General features: G+C 44.4%; 3 protein-coding genes across 6 annotated transcripts; 2 read left to right on the top strand and 1 right to left on the bottom strand.

The window, feature by feature from the left end:
* The first annotated feature begins 93 nt into the window (after positions 1 to 93).
* Positions 94 to 3,431, top strand: LOC129830423 (methyl-CpG-binding domain protein 4-like). Of its 3 annotated transcripts, none has more exons than XM_055892998.1 (8): positions 95 to 289; positions 519 to 1,012; positions 1,176 to 2,014; positions 2,203 to 2,262; positions 2,373 to 2,507; positions 2,613 to 2,762; positions 2,946 to 3,049; positions 3,193 to 3,431. In XM_055892998.1, the coding sequence occupies exons 2-8, from the start codon at positions 825 to 827 to the stop codon at positions 3,265 to 3,267; spliced, it is 1,551 nt and encodes a 516-aa protein (XP_055748973.1). In that variant the 5' UTR covers positions 95 to 289; positions 519 to 824; the 3' UTR covers positions 3,268 to 3,431. The 3 variants fall into 3 exon arrangements, with proteins under 3 accessions (XP_055748974.1, XP_055748973.1, XP_055748972.1); XM_055892997.1 differs by having other exon boundaries at positions 515 to 1,012; XM_055892999.1 differs by lacking the exons at positions 2,946 to 3,049; positions 3,193 to 3,431 and having other exon boundaries at positions 94 to 289; positions 515 to 1,012; positions 2,175 to 2,262; positions 2,613 to 2,702.
* Positions 3,432 to 3,522: 91 nt separating this feature from the next.
* Positions 3,523 to 8,161, top strand: LOC129830425 (uncharacterized). The gene is made up of 6 exons (XM_055893003.1): positions 3,523 to 4,003; positions 4,133 to 4,266; positions 4,355 to 4,482; positions 4,624 to 4,683; positions 4,780 to 4,969; positions 5,664 to 8,161. The coding sequence occupies exons 1-6, from the start codon at positions 3,994 to 3,996 to the stop codon at positions 5,772 to 5,774; spliced, it is 633 nt and encodes a 210-aa protein (XP_055748978.1). The 5' UTR covers positions 3,523 to 3,993; the 3' UTR covers positions 5,775 to 8,161.
* On the bottom strand, positions 6,625 to 15,465 carry LOC129830424 (protein disulfide isomerase Creld1-like). 2 transcript variants are annotated; one of them, XM_055893001.1, is made up of 11 exons: positions 15,248 to 15,465; positions 14,432 to 14,560; positions 14,143 to 14,225; positions 13,623 to 13,733; positions 10,860 to 10,951; positions 10,599 to 10,778; positions 10,379 to 10,474; positions 10,192 to 10,275; positions 9,982 to 10,077; positions 9,421 to 9,561; positions 6,625 to 9,311 (listed from the first exon to the last, which is right to left on the bottom strand). In XM_055893001.1, exons 2-11 carry the CDS (start codon positions 14,546 to 14,548, stop codon positions 9,091 to 9,093), a joined length of 1,221 nt encoding a protein of 406 aa, XP_055748976.1. In that variant the 5' UTR covers positions 14,549 to 14,560; positions 15,248 to 15,465; the 3' UTR covers positions 6,625 to 9,090. The 2 variants fall into 2 exon arrangements, with proteins under 2 accessions (XP_055748976.1, XP_055748977.1); XM_055893002.1 differs by having other exon boundaries at positions 14,432 to 14,556.
* Between the last annotated feature and the right edge of the window lie 105 nt (positions 15,466 to 15,570).

Raw genomic sequence — 15,570 nt, 5'->3', positions numbered from 1 at the left:
TGATGTTCAACAGGTTGCTGTCGTGGAGGACTGTTTACATAATCTGTTCGCTTGTGCGCAGACTCCGTTCTGTTTCCTGTCCTGTCTCTTGTGCTGCGTTCTGCGCATGGCATGTGTGAGTCAAGCGGAATCGCTCACAAGCTAGTTCACACACTTCACAGCCCAGCGGCAAATACAATTTATCCAAAGATGTTGATGTTATTGTCTGCGACAATTGTATTCCACTCGATCTTCAAGTAAAATGCCAACAGAGATGAACCATTCATCCAGAACGGCACGTGATCACGAGGTATGTAAAGAAGCACAGTTGAATCGACTATCAAGAAGGTAAACCAATCTGCAATTGTTGAGCTACTTAGCTAGCTAACTAGGAGCTAGCTAGCTAATAGTCACCTATTTGCCCAAACCATGCTCTTCAATATAAATAAGATTTTGTTCTGAACATTAAAAAAAAAATATGATATGATAGACAGGTTGAGTTCACTATTCTGATCCATCTTTTTGTTTGTGGCAGCAAGGTATAGAGCTCCAGCTGTCTTAAGAAGATGTTAGCAGCTAAGAGGACCGGAGCAGGATCCCAGCCTCGTGAAACCCAGCTTGTGACGCCTGTCTGAGACAGACATCCTCTACGCTCCCGAGTGTGGACAATATGCTATCACTCGATTGTCATATGTATCCGGCTAAAAACGGAGCCCACTGTTGATACAACCAGTGTTTCCCCTACTGGCAACAACACAGTCACAACCAGGCTCGAAAACAATAACCTCAAAACATAGATCCCCATCACTGACACACAGTTTAATCCTAAATCGGACACAGACACTATGGCTGTTCCAGGTTCAGATATGATAGTTACCAAAGAGGCTGATCCCAATGCAGTCAAGAGACAGCGGACCAGACAGGAGGATGAGGAGTCGTGCCAGCCTTCTGGTATGCCGCTGGGCTGGGTGAGAGTGGTGAGGCAGAGGAAAAGTGGGAAGACTGCAGGCAAACTGGACATCTATATAACGAGGTGATTCTGATTTTTGCTTCTTCACTAGTTACTCTCATTCTCTCATTGCATGTAAACATCCCTGAAGTGTGTGTCTTACTGTCAGGGCTAGGGGCTAAGTGCATTGCAGATATCCTACGATCAATGATTCTATATGAAGTAACTGATATGCCTGCCTCTGTAGTCCCCAGGGACAGAGGTTCCGGTCCAGGGCCTCTCTTCAAGCCTTCCTTCTCAACGATGCAGGAGGGGATCTACAGATAGATGATTTTGACTTCCCCAAAGCCAAGAGTGGCAGTGTAGCTGTGACTCCGCTGCCAAGCCAGGAGAGACAGAGGAAAGTTCATCAGGAACACACACGTCATACCTCAGAGGCCAATATCAAAGAAGACAGGCAGAACACAGAGGAGAACATGGAAGAGGGCAGAATATTAAGCCGGCCTCCGAATAACACAAAAATAGCCTCTTCCGCAAAATCCTGCAAGCAGAGGACCAGACCCAGAGACAAGAGAACGATATCAACTCATCAGAGGCCTGCCATGCCTCCCTTGGCAAGGGGGAACCACAGACGGGCAGCTGGGAGAGGCACAGAAACGGGCCACCCATCAGACACAAATGAAGACATCAAAGAGACAAACATACAAGCCTCTGTGAGAAGGGGTGAGGATGATGAGACTGAGAGGCGTCCGAAGGTTGTGGCGGTAGTTGACGATGTCATACCGGAGAAGAGCCCCCAGAGGAGGCCGGGGCTGCTGAGAGAAAAGCTGCTCAGGCTGGTCCCGCCCACTGATCTACAAGATGCTCTCATTGGTCGAGAAGAACAGCTTCCTGTGCCACTGTTACTCGTCCCAGTCCTTAGGGTGCAGTCTGCTTCTGAGAGCGAGGGGGAGGCTGAGTCTGAGGGTGTGGGAGTGGGGGAGACTGAGGGAGTGGAGGATATAGAGGCAGAGGTGCATGACGAAGAGCTGCCATCTCCCCAGACCACTGGAGGGCGCTGTACACCACTGAAAGATTCCCAGAGCAGTATGTATCAATTTTCTCTACTGTGCATTGTGCTATCTGAGTTATGATGCATAATATGCATTGACTGTGATGCCTAGATAGAGAAGAACGTAATCATCTTCTTGGACCTCCATGGTTTCAGTGTACTGACCCAAGAGAATAACATGTTTAATGTGTGTAGTGGTGCCTGTTGTTCCTGTTCTGCCCAGAACTGTTAGGAGAGAAACGGAAGACCAGTCCTTATTTCAGCCGGAAGTCAATGAGAGATGGTAATCATTTCATAAATGGTAGAACTCAACAGAATTTGCCATTCTTGGAGAAAAATATAAGTCAAATATTTGATTTATTTATGTCCGAAACCCCTTATGTCCACACACAGGTCTGAGCCCCCCCAGGAGGAAAGCCTTAAGGAAGTGGACCCCTCCTCGCTCCCCCTTCCACCTGGTGCAGGAGACCCTTTTCCACGACCCCTGGAAACTCCTGGTAGCCACCGTGTTCCTCAACAAAACCAGCGGTGAGACACACAAACACACACACACGCAAGGCTCAAACACACACACATCTACAATTAAAACATTGGAATTATCTCACACAGTCTCTGTTCTGTCTTCCTTTTCAGGTAAAATGGCCATCCCGGTGTTGTGGCAGTTCTTTAAGCTTTACCCATCAGCGGAGGAGACCAGGGGGGCAGAGTGGAAGCCCCTGTCTGTGCTGCTGAGGTCTTTGGGCCTGTATGAACTGCGAGCCAAAATCATCATCAGGTTCTCTGGTGAGTCACTGTTCCCGTCTCCACCTGTGGATCCAAGAGATGACCCACTGGTTTCCCTCCTAGAAAGTGAGCTTTTAGTTTGAGTTGAATTCGAGGGTGACGACTGGGCTGTCCTATCCTCCAAGTGTTAGAGGTGTGTTTGTTTTTGGCCAGCACCGGAGAAATAATGGGTGTGTTATGCAGATGAATACCTGACCAAGCAGTGGCGCTACCCTATAGAGCTGCATGGGATTGGGAAGTACGGCAATGACTCCTACAGGATCTTCTGTGTAGAGGAGTGGAGACAGGTGAGTGAGTCACAGACCCCATGGTTACATACAGTTTATAGTGTATTAGCAAAAATGACAACTGTTGTTACACCAACATTTAAATAATAGATCCAGATAAAGTCAACTAGAGATATTGCCCTTGTGTGTGTGTATTTACCTAGGTTGAACCCCAGGACCACATGCTGAACAAGTACCATGCTTGGCTGTGGGAGAACCACGAGAGGTTGGGAATCTGAACCATGACGAACTGCAATGTCACAACATGTTTTATCAGTGGAAGAATGTTCTAGTTCTTAAATCATTAGGCTTATAACCTGACATATTGGTATCTCTCTTGGACAACAATTGTTACTCAACGTGATTGTATTAAAGAAATTGTTTTATCATGTTTTCAAAAGCCTACGGACTCATTTGAATTGAATTGGACTTTGATGTTGCGCCTCTGGAAAAGCAACAGATGAACCGTGGCCCCTTTGTCCAGCGGAGATTGGTGTACCCTTTCTCGCGTGTATTGAATCGTCTCCCATCTGTCTAGTTGTGTAGCCGTGCTCGGACAATAGCTCGCCCAGCCCTATTTCACATGCTAATACATTTCTTTAGGAGAGCACCAGTGCATTTAGCTACGCTAGGCTCCAGCTTTATTCTCTGTCTGCACACAAGTAACCTGATTCCCAGGGCAACAGTTGCCACCGCAAAACACCCAAGTGAGTGCATTTGTTTGTACTAGTTCTATTTGAATCCAAGTCTTCATAGTCATTCAAGTAAATATTTGAAAAGGAAGTAGTTTGCATGTAATTAATTCAACTTTACTGCTATGAAAAATAACTTGACTGTTTTGGCAGTGACATTAGTGAGAAGAGAGCTTAGTGTGAAAGTTAAGACGGACCCCTTAGAAGTTTTTCAACGCACGAGGACCGGACTCCACTGCTGGGGAAACACAAGGCACAGCCCTGTCTAACGGAATGAAACTTCGTAAGAAAACTTTGAAAACAGCTTTGGCGTTCTAAATCGTTTTAATTGAATGGTTTTCTATCAGTTTGAACTGCTCGTTTGATTATTGAAACCGTTCAGTGTTTCTTATCCTTCTTTTCATTACCACAGCTGCTATTCGCTTGAATTCCACAACTCTGTCTATTCCTCGATCCACACCTGTCCGCCAAAGTCGCTGCCTTATGGTCACTCCCCTGACATTGCCCTTCATCTCGCCTGCCTCGGCAGCACTGCCAGTCAGCCAGGTGTGCATTGACTCTAAGATAAAGCAAATTCAAGTGTTTTATAATTTTTTTTGCCGGCCTTTGTGTGAACTTCCTATCTGGTCGGCAGTCTGTCCCCAGACTGGACCCTCTCCATCCTCCTCTGGCCCATAGACGGACTGTCAGCCTGGAAACCCCTGCTGTGCATCACCACAACCACCAGAGGGTGCTGGTTATGCAGAGAACGGAGCACTATAGGTGATTCCAGGAGTAAAACATAAACCCTGATGCCAGTCTGTTCCTGCGTTTTGTGAAACTTTGGAGAAAACTACATAATACCGATAATATGAAAATGTCACATTTCTGCCAATGAATCTTTTTTCTCTGGGGCTTTGTTAGGTATCACCAGGTGTGGCGGAAGCCATTCTACGGATCCTGCACTGAAAGAGAGGAGTACAGGTAAAAGAATCCTCGTCTGAATTATTAATTTCCCTCCCATATCTAGGTGAGATTCTGGCTTCTGTCATATTATTTATAAATCTCTCGATTTTCCAGATCGGAGGTACGTCAGCATCTGAAGAGGCAGATGGAGGAGAAGAGGGCGGGGCTGATGCTGAAGTTGACCAGTAAGGCAGAGGAGGCTGAGTTTTTACAGGAAGTGGATCGCTTGGCTCTGTCCAATGAGAAACAGCAGAGGATCCAGCACAGCAGAGCGTTGAGACACTACAGAGATGAGAACAAGAAGGTAATACACCAGGGATCATCAACTAGTGGATGGTCGGGGGGGGGTGGAACAGGCAGGGTCGGCAGGTAGCCTAGCGGTTAAGAATGTTGGGCCTGTAATTCAAAGGTCACTGGTTTGAATCCCAGAGCCGACTAAGTGAAAAATCTGTGAATGTGCCCTTCAGCAAGGCACTTAACCCTAATTGCTCATGTAAGTCGCTCTGGATAAGTGTCAAATAAAATGTAAAATATAAACATAATTTCAAATCATTTGTAGACTGCAAGAAGCCCAAACAGATGTTTGACAAAAACAATTATTTCAAACCTTGCTTATATTTGTATACGATCCACATGTTTCTTATGTGTGGGAATACTTGAACAGATTTCTTAAATTAAAATCACTTGGAGCTGATTTCCTGGTGTTTTTACAGTCTGTCCAACAATAAAAAGTTTAATATATATATTTTTTCAGACAACTTGGAGGGCCAAATAAAACCTGCGGGCCGCCAGTTGGGGAACCCTGTAACACACACACACTACGTACTAATGGCTGGAGCGGAATGTGTTTGATGGCATTTCCATGTGTTTGATGGCATTTCATTTGCTCTGTTCCGGCCATTATTACGTGCTGTCCTCCCCTCAGCAGCCTCCACTGACTTCGTCCTAATGTGATATTTTTTTTTAACTCGTACTCTTCTCTTTTGTGTGTGGTGTAGCTGATGGAGCAGAGCTGGAGGGACAGGGCACTGATTCGCTCTCAGGAGGCCCTGATGGAGAGAGAACTGCTACGCCACAACCCCATTAATTGGAGCGGCACACTGAAATAGAAGCACACACCTCTGCTCACAAATTCTCTTTTTCCATAGCTAGCTTTATAGGGGACGTCACTATTTTTAGGGTTAGGGTTATTTAATTAGGCAAGTCAGTTACGAACAAAATCTTATTTACAATGACGGCCTACCCCGGCCAAACCCTAACGACGCTGGGCCAATTGTGCGCCGCCCTATGGGACTCCCAATCACGGCCGGTTGTGATACTGGCTGGAATCGAACCAGGGTCTGTAGTGACGCCTCTAGCACTGAGGTAGTAGCTCCTGAGTGGCGCAGCGGTTTCCTTGAATGGCTTTCATCTATCGTCTACATGCAACAGCAGTGTTTTAGTAAGGTCTTCAGCAATGAGCAGCAGTAGTTCAAATTAAATGAGCTTTTAGTTCATTTCAACATGTCAAATAAAAATGGTGAAAGGATATGGTAAAGAAAATAGCACTCTGGCGGAAGAAATGTTTTTAAATAATGGTCATAATGCAAGTAAGTGCAGCTGGGAATCTTAGACCTAACATAAACACACATACTGGTTCTGGAACCTAAGGACATGATTAAATATTTTACTTTTTTTTTTTGATTATTGAAAATGGAAAAAATATCATTTGAATAAATGTTTTATTCTAAGCGCACTAGCTTTCGTAGGTACTCAGGATGAGGGTGGAACAATGTGTTGGGATGATTGAGTGGATGCAAATGTTGACACAGTTCTGATAAAATACACTTGTGCATTGTACAGTCGTGTCCAAAAGTTTTGAGAATGACAAATATTAATTTTGACAAAGTTTGCTGCTTCAGTGTCTTTAGATAGTTTTGTCAGATGTTACTATGGAATACTGAAGTACAATTACAAGCATTTCATAAGAGTCAAAGGCTTTTATTGACAATGACATGAAGTTGATGCAAAGAGACAATATTTGCAGTGTTGACCCTTCTTTTTCAAGACCTCTGCAATCCACCCTGGTGTGCTGTCAATTAATTTATAGGCCACATCCTGACTGATGGCGGGCCACATCCTGACTGATGGCAGCCCATTCTTGCAAAATCAATGCTTGGAGTTTGTGTTTTTTTGTTTGTCCACCCGCCTCTTGAGGGTTGACCACAAGTTCTCAATGGGATTAATTAAGGTCTGGGGAGTTTCCTGTCCATGGACCCAAAATATTTATGTTTTGTTCCCCGAGCCACTTCGTTATGACTTTTGCCTTATGGCAAGGTGCTTCATCATGCTGGAAAAGGCATTGTTCGTCACCAAACTGTTCCTGGATGGTTGGGAGAAGTTGCTCTCGGATGATGTATTGGTACCATTCTTTATCCATGGCTGTGTTCTTAGGGAAAATTGAGTGAGCCCACTCCCTTGGCTGAGAAGCAACCCCACACATGAATGGTCTCAGGATACTTTACTGCAGGCATGACACAGGACTGATGGTAGCGCTCACCTTGTCTTCTTCGGACAAGTTTTTTTCCGGATGCCCCAAACAATCGGAAAGGGGATTCATCAGAGAAAATTACTTTACCCCAGTCCTCAGCAGTCCAATCCCTGTACCTTTTGCAGAATATCAGTCTGTCCCTGATGTTTTTCCTGGAGAGAAGTGGCTTCTTTGCTGCCCTTCTTGACACCAGGCCATCCTCCAAAAGTCTTCGCCTCACTGTGCGTGCAGATGCACTCACACCTGCCTGCTGCCATTCCTGAGCAAGATCCCGCAGCTGAATCAACTTTAGGAGCCGGTCCTTCTTGAGGACTTTCTTGAGCGCCCTTCTTCACAACAACTGAACTGCTCTCCTTGAAGTTCTTGATGATCTGATAAATGGTTGATTTAGGTGCTATCTTACTGGCAGCAATATCCTTGCCTGTGAAGCCCTTTTTGTGCAAAGCAATGATGACGGCATGTGTTTCCTTGTAGGTAACCATGGTTGACAGAGGAAGAACAATGATTCCAAGCACCACCCTCCTTTTGAAGCTTCCAGTCTGTTATTCGAACTCAATCAGCATGGCAGAGTGATCTCCAGCCTTGTCCTCATCAACACTCACACCTGTGTTAACGAGAGAAACACTGACATGATGTCAGCTGGTCCTTTTGTGGCAGGGCTGAAATTCAGTGGAAATATTTTTGGGGGATTCAGCTCATTTGCATGGCAAAGAGGGACTTTGCAATTCATCTGATCACTCTTCATAACATTCTGGAGTATATGCAAATTGCCATCATATAAACTGAGGCAGCAGACTGAAAATTAATATTGGTGTCATTCTCAAAACGTTTGGCCATGACTGTACATTACCCCATTTTACCTGGTGCTGATCACACACGCATATCAGATTCTGAAAAAGGTTTTTGAGAAAAAAAAGATGTTCAGAAATGAATTATTGCAAACCAATAAAATGGGTGACATCTTCACTAGGACTGCTGCCTTTTACTCTTGATATCTCATGCACACTGCTCAGGCAGTAGGGTTTGGGGTGGTGACACAGAAGTGATGATCCTTGTATCCCGGTTGAACAGTTTAAGGGGGAAACAAGCAGCTCTATAAAGCTCAGTCTTTCATGCCTATCAGGATAATAAATACATACAGTAATTGCCTTTCTCATGCATTCATACAGTAAGAATAAGCTTGTGCAAAAACACACAGTCCTAATAGGGACGCGATTATAAAGTGTTATAACATTGGACATAATTTCACTGGTGCGACAGGACACATCTGTCCTTTCCTAAACATTTCTCATGTCCACTATAGCAGCAGTCGTTAGTGCTTCAACACCCCACTGACCATCCCATAGCACCTTCCATTACCAGGGAAACACCTATGTTCCTCGGTATAAGGTGAAATGATGGAACAGTAGAATACTGATGAGGTAAGAGGGGTAGCTAAGAAGTTAGGGTTGGGATGATACAAATGCATAATAACAATCAGTAGTGGTCTTATCCGACCTGCACTCCCTCCCTTTTCTACCCCATGAGTTGAGGCAAGAGGCTTGTGTTTTGGTCTCCCTTATCAGTGCAGAAAGACAGTCCAGTGTCCTTAGTGTCTTTTCAGTGTTCTTGGATCAAGTAGTACCCGGTCTTCTGTATTCATTCCTCCATTGAGCTCTCTAATTTGACTAAGCTCCAAGGTCTCTTATTCATCTCCCTCTATCATCTTAAAGGGTCACAATCCACAACAATCCAGAAGACCCACAATCATCCCAAGCCAACACCCCCAAAGTAGTATAGTACATCCCTGATTGGCTAGCATTCCTGTAGCCGTCCCACCCCTCAGTCTTTGTCGCCCTCATTGGCTTGCATTCAAGAGTTCCTTCCTCTTTCCTGTATCCCTAGCTCCTGACAGGCTAGCGTCCCTTTAGGAAGCCGTCCAGCATGCGGTCGCCCTTCTCCGACAGCCAGTATCCGGCCATGGCGGCCACGCCCCCGATGAAGATGGCGGTAAAGACCATGTCGCCCTTGGCGGCGAGCGTTGCCAGGGCACAGATGACCACGCCAAAGAACATCTGCTGCAGGACCAGGACCTCGTCGTCAGTCATGTCATCAAACAGACCCTTCTCTGGACCACCTGGTGGAGCGATCGCGAGGAAGAGAGAAATACCATGTCTGTGATGCTGTGGGGTGGAGGTCATGCAGACATAACTATCACGTGTTTTGTGTATGCGTGTGTCACTTACTCAGCGGCTGGTTCTCCACACAGATGCTGTCTCTACGAATGAAGCCGTCAGCACATTCACAGCGGAAGGACCCCTCGTCATTGAAACACGCCTCATTCAGCCCTGGACATGCTATCGCCCGCTCACTACACTCGTCCACATCTGGGAGGGAGAGAAAGAAAAGCTGGACAGAGTGACCCCCATGACAAGAGTGTATAATATAATAAAGTAGGTGAGAAAGTCAGCCTGCTTTAACAAAAGGTTCATCTGATTGGCTGAATCAGGGACGCAACTTTGGTTTTAGAAGTGGGGGGGGGACATAGTTGTTTTATTCAGTCGGATAAACACTCCAAACAGCCTACCCGACCACTCGGAGGCGTCCGCATGTTCCTAAAGCACTCCGTTGCCTCGTTTTGTATCACATTCCAATGATAAAACTGGGGGGGACAAAAATCCAATTTCAGAATGTGGGGGGACATGTCCACCCCGTCCCCAGTGAACGTTGCGCCCCTGAGTCGAATCATATAGTAAAGGGAGCCACACAGACAGACAGTAAACGAAGACCCAGCTGGGTTCCCTCACCGAGACATTTGGCTCCTCTGAGCTTGTATCCCCGAGCACATTTCTTACAGCGGGCTGGACCACTGCCCATACAGCCCACACATGCCTGGTCACAGCCTGGCACAGAGAAGAGAGGACAGAGAACTGGGTCAGCACACAGGTCCACCAACAACAAACAGTATTAGTCATTACTCTGTTACTACCAGATAGTAGAGGAAGAGCCAACAGTACCTCTGCACTCGTACGATCCATCTGTGTTGTGGCAATAGGTGTTGGAGGAACATCGAGCCAGCTCTGTGCCACACTCGTCACTGTCTGGAAACAACACACACAGCAGGAGTTAAACACAGGCACAGTACAAAAACCAACGGACGACATTACGCTTCAACAAAAACACACACAAAAGCCAAATACTCACCAACACACTTGTTGTCATGGAAGAGCCACCCAGGTTTGCATTCCAGACATTTGTAGTTCTCTGGCCCCGAGCACTTTTTACAAGAGCGGTAGCATGCTACAGACATCACACGGAGGAGAAATGATTGTTTTGTGAGCATTCTACATGAGATTGCTTGATAATATAGAAGCCGGGCTGTCTGGTTGATGATCAGACAGGCAAACTGTCTCTGAATGGGTACCTGCGCAGGCTGGTGTGCTGTGATTGGAGGTTTTCTCTCTGTAATAGCCGTCTGCACAGCTCTGACACAGCTGACCGAAGTACCCCGGGTCACACACGCACTCTCCATCTCCCAGACGCGTGCCCTCTCCCTCACAGCGGCCCAGACCACCACACACCCCTCCAGGACCAGACAGACACTCTGTAGCACAACAACAACACACATGGTTAATACTGTGTATGTGTGTGTGTGTGTGTGTGTGTGTGTGTGTGTGTTCAGTACCTTTGCAGTCTGGTCCAAAACGTCCCGGGGGACAGCAGAGCGGGAGCTCCTCTATACACAACCACTCAAATAGGTCTGGAGCCTCTTGCTGCCTACGCACACAGAGAGAGACAGTGACAAGACCAGTGATGAGAGGAAGGACAAGCACACACACACGAATAACATACTGCTTAGGTGTGTACGTACATTGACACAGAACAGTTACAGTGCTGTGAAAAAGTATTTGCCCGGGTTTCTGATTTTCTCTATTTATGATGTTATCAAAACCTAATATTTAGATAAAGGGAACCGGAATTTACAAATAACACACAAAAAAAAGTGATACTTATTTTGTTTATTTAATTAACAAAGTTATGCAACGCCCAATTCCCCTGTGTGAAATAGTAATTGCCCACTTACGCGCAATAACTGGTTTTGCTACCTTTAGCTGCAATGACTGCAACCAAATGCTTCGTGTAGCTGTCGACCAGTCTCTCAGATCGCTGTGGGGGAATTTTGGCCCACTCTTGCATTCAAAAGTAGAAAGTCTGGAACGCCGTTTGAGACTTTGCAATACTTTGTCACGGCACTGTATACACTCTCCTCCATAGATATTTGGACAGTGAAGCCACAATTTAAAATGTTACTATACTCCAGCATTTTGGATTTGAGATGAAACGTTTCACGAGACGACATTACAGATGTCACCCTTTACTTGAGGGTATTTTAATACGTATCTGTTTTACCATTTAGACATGATAGCACTTTGTGTATTTAGTCAGACGTATTTGGACAAATTCCCTTAAAGTAGTCAAAAGTTTACCATTTGGTCCCATATTCCCAGCACGCAATGACTACATCAAGTTTGCGATAACAAACTTGTTGGTTGCATTTATGGGTTGTTTTGCCCAATAGGAACTGAATGGTAAATAACAGCAGTAATTTCTTTCTGAGTAAATAAGATGTTTCTGAACATTTCTAAACTAATCCTGATAATGCCAAGACCAAGAAAAATCCGGAATAATGATGAGTGAGAAACATGCTAACTTCTCACTATTACCAATAACGGAAGGTTTGCATTTTGAGGGGGTATGATCTTTGAGCATCTAACTTTCTCACTCATAATTTATAATGATCCATAATCATGGTAGCATCCACATGAATGTAGAAGTTAAAAAAAATGAAAAATACATTCTTATTTACAATAAAAGTGACTCCAAAATGACACAATAGATTCAGGTTTCACCATTCAGGTTCCTATTAGGCTAAATATAATCCAAAACAAACTGCAACTCCATCCAACAAGCTTAATATAGTCATTGAGTGCAAAGGAATATGGGACCCAATCCTAAACTTTTAACTACTTTAATACGCCGTAAGTGAATTTGTCCAAATGTGTGGACTAGATACATCAAGTGCTTTGATTTCTAAAACAGATATGAAAATGCTCTCAAAAAAAAAAAAAATGGAGTACAGAGCCAAATAAAAATGTTCCTTCATTGTCCAAATGCATATGGAGGGGAGTGTATATACAGTACCAGTCAAAAGTTTGGACACACTCACTCATTCATTCATTCATAATTTTTTACTATTTTCTACATTGTAGAATAATAGTGAAGACATTAAAAACTATGAAGTAACCAAAAAAAAGTGTTAAACAAATCAAAATGTAGATTCTTCAAAGTAGCCACGCTTTACCTTGATGACAGATTTGCACACTCTTGGCATTCTCTCAACCAGCTTCATGATTTCAAATAACAGGTTTGCCTTGTTAAAAGTTCATTTGTGGAATTTCTTTCCCTCTTAATGTGTTTGAGCCAATCAGTTGTGTTGCGACAAGGTAGGGGTGGTATACAGAAGATAGCCCTATTTGGTAAAAGACCAAGTCCATATTATGGCAAGAAACGCTCAAATAAGCAAAGAGAAACGACAGTCCATCATTACTTTAAGACATGAAGGTCAGTCAATATGGAACATTTCAAGAACTTTCAAAGGTTTCTTCAAGTGAAAACCATCAATCGCTATGATGAAACTGTCTCTCATGAGGACCGCCACAGGAAAGGAAGACCCAGAGGTCTGCTGCAGAGGATAAGTTCATTAGAGTTAACTGCATCTCAGATTGCAGCCCAAATAAATGCTTCACAGAGTTCAAGTAACAGACACATCTCTTCAAGTGACAGATACATCTCAACATCAACTGTTCAGAGGAGACTGTGAATCATTCTACAGCGATACGCCATCCCATCTGGTTTGCATTTAGTGGGACTATCACTTCTTTTTCAACAGGACAATGACCCAACACACCTCAAGGCTGTGTAAGGGCTATTTGACCAAGAAGGAGAGTGATATAATACTGCATCAGATGACCTGGCCTCAACCCAATTGAGATGGTTTGGGAGGAGTTGGACTGCAGAGTGAAGGAAAAGCAGCCAACAAGTGCTCAGCATATGTTGGAACTCCTTCAAGACTGTTGGAAAAGCATTCCAGGTGAAGCTGGTTGAGAGAATGCCAAGAGTGTGCAAAGCGGTCATCAAGGTAAAGGGTGGCTACTTTGAAGAATCTAAAATCTAAAATATATTTTGATTTGTTTAACACTCTTTTGGTTACTACATGATTCCATATGTGTTATTTCCTAGTTGATGTCTTCACTATTATTCTACAGTGTAGATATAATAGTACAAATAAAGAAAAACCCTTGAATGATTAAGTGTCCAGACTTTTGACTGGTATTGCATTTAACGCATTTACAGTCAGATACAAACAGACACGCTGTGGCATACATACCGGTGGAACCACCATGTCTCCACTTGGTCCTCTATCTGCTCCAGCAGTTTGTTACAGTCAAAGTCAGATTTCTCACACGCTGCCTCCACTATCTCCAGCAACCTGGTTTCACTGAGAATGAGAGGGAGGGGAAGAGTGAGTAATATAGTACACTTCACTAGCGAACATAGCACAGATAAAACAAATACTAGACCCTCATATCCTCCATTATGCACTCAAGGAGTATCACACACACACACACAATTTTGAGAGGCTATCATACTGTGTAAGATCATAGGGGGTACTAAGCTCTTGTCTTGTCCGCCTTGGCTTAAATCAGAAGGACAACAGATTCAGGTCAGAGGCATCAAACTCAAGCCTTTATAGCGACAATAATGGTGCATTGTCCTTTCAACTACATGCTAAGGCTTGTCAGAGATTAGTAGGACTTGTGGACTTGCCTCTGCATGAACAAAGATGTTAGACTGTAGGTCCTAAAGACTGCTTATTCGTAGAGATTCTAGAGACATAGGCATAGTACCTGCGAGCATATTTAGCCAGATTTTCTTCCTCCCAAGCAGTGTTGCCACCCCCAAAATTCTTATTGGATGTTTTATCCAGTCCCTGGGGAAAAAAAACAAAAAAACAAAGACCATCAGGTGAAGAAAAGAACAGAACAGCAAGGAGAGTAAAATAGCAGCTACTGACAGAGACATGAGTAATAAGCAGAACAGAGATACCAACAGATACAAAAACGCACAATATGACCGACAAACTAACAAAAAGAGGGAGTACAGGAAGAGAGAGACATACAGACAGACAACTTGTACCTTGATGAAGCTGTCAGTGAGCTTGCGGCAGGTCTGGCATGGTGCAGTCTGTACTCGAACCACAGACAACACAGAAAAGAGTACCAGGGCAGGGAGCAGGGGCCACAACCACAACATGGCTTGGACTACCTACCACTCAGCCACGGAGGACAGAGGAGATTCAGTACAAAGTAGTTGACCCTAACTACTGATACACAGTCCGATATTTCTTCATCACAGTGGTTATGTCACGATTTGTTACTGTGTCTTTCAACCAACCTAGTCATTTATCATACTTTGAGAACTGCTGTGTACAATGACGGGCAGCAGGATTAAATAGTGTGTGAAAATAAAGGAGGATGAGTTATACGTTTTTAGTGATCTCTAATCATAGCTATGTATTGCCAAATCCAGTTGGATCCTGTTAAGGATAAGCCTAATTATTGATGATTATTTTCCATCGCTTCTGCTGCTTAGCAAAAACATAGCTAGCTAGTTAAATTCTTAGCTAGGTACGGAGCTCACTAACGTTGTTGTCCTGACTGAACCATCTAGGCTGTGGTCCAGAGGATCATCATCATTCTAGCTAGTTAACGTTAGCCAAGGTCCCGTTCGCAGTCACATCCGATAACCCTCAATCCCATCAGATCAGTGCAAGTAATATAAGATGATGCCTACTGTACATTGCAGGACAGAAAATGTACTATGCTAACTAGCTAGCTGCTAACTAATGCACTTTTTTAAAGGGGTTTTTAGCTAGCTGGATAGCTAATGTTAGCCACCTAGCTTCAACAAAGATTTTCTGCTTCTAAAGAATGATGCTGCGCTGAATCCTACCAGCAGTTTGCAGGCAATAGACTGGGAGCGTCCTCAGCACAGTAATGCAATTACACGGTCATTCACCGGTTTAGTTCTTCAACCATGCCATTCATTGACCAGCCACCGTATTATTATCTACGGTAGTTTCCCGACCGGTGCTGATGCAGGGGTTCTAGTAGCTTTTTACTGCCTCTTTTTTTGGTTGAGATGCAGCTGGCAGGATACCGCCCAATCCCACTGGGACCTCAGTTTTAAACCAATCATTACTCGCCGAGTACCAATGAGGGCGTGCCTTGATCCTAAACGACATTAACGGATCGTTTGTCCTGAGACTATTTAGC

The sequence above is a fragment of the Salvelinus fontinalis genome, chromosome 31, assembly GCF_029448725.1.
Source record: "Salvelinus fontinalis isolate EN_2023a chromosome 31, ASM2944872v1, whole genome shotgun sequence".
Taxonomy (NCBI): domain Eukaryota; kingdom Metazoa; phylum Chordata; class Actinopteri; order Salmoniformes; family Salmonidae; genus Salvelinus; species Salvelinus fontinalis.
The sequence above is the reverse complement of the archived record's forward strand: the minus strand, read 5'-3'. Positions and strand labels throughout refer to the sequence as shown.

Coding starts and splice junctions, on each gene's coding strand:
- LOC129830423 (XM_055892998.1), top strand. CDS start 825: ATGGCTGTTCCAGGTTCAGATATGATAGTTACCAAAGAGGCTGATCCC. Junction 1,013..1,175: donor CTGGACATCTATATAACGAG/GTGATTCTGATT, acceptor CTGCCTCTGTAG/TCCCCAGGGACAGAGGTTCC. Junction 2,263..2,372: donor CCGGAAGTCAATGAGAGATG/GTAATCATTTCA, acceptor GTCCACACACAG/GTCTGAGCCCCCCCAGGAGG.
- LOC129830425 (XM_055893003.1), top strand. Junction 4,684..4,779: donor ACTGAAAGAGAGGAGTACAG/GTAAAAGAATCC, acceptor TCGATTTTCCAG/ATCGGAGGTACGTCAGCATC. Junction 4,970..5,663: donor ACAGAGATGAGAACAAGAAG/GTAATACACCAG, acceptor TGTGTGGTGTAG/CTGATGGAGCAGAGCTGGAG.
- LOC129830424 (XM_055893001.1), bottom strand. CDS start 14,548: ATGTTGTGGTTGTGGCCCCTGCTCCCTGCCCTGGTACTCTTTTCTGTG. Junction 13,734..14,142: donor CTGGCTAAATATGCTCGCAG/GTACTATGCCTA, acceptor TCTCATTCTCAG/TGAAACCAGGTTGCTGGAGA. Junction 10,952..13,622: donor GAGACATGGTGGTTCCACCG/GTATGTATGCCA, acceptor CTGTGTGCGTAG/GCAGCAAGAGGCTCCAGACC.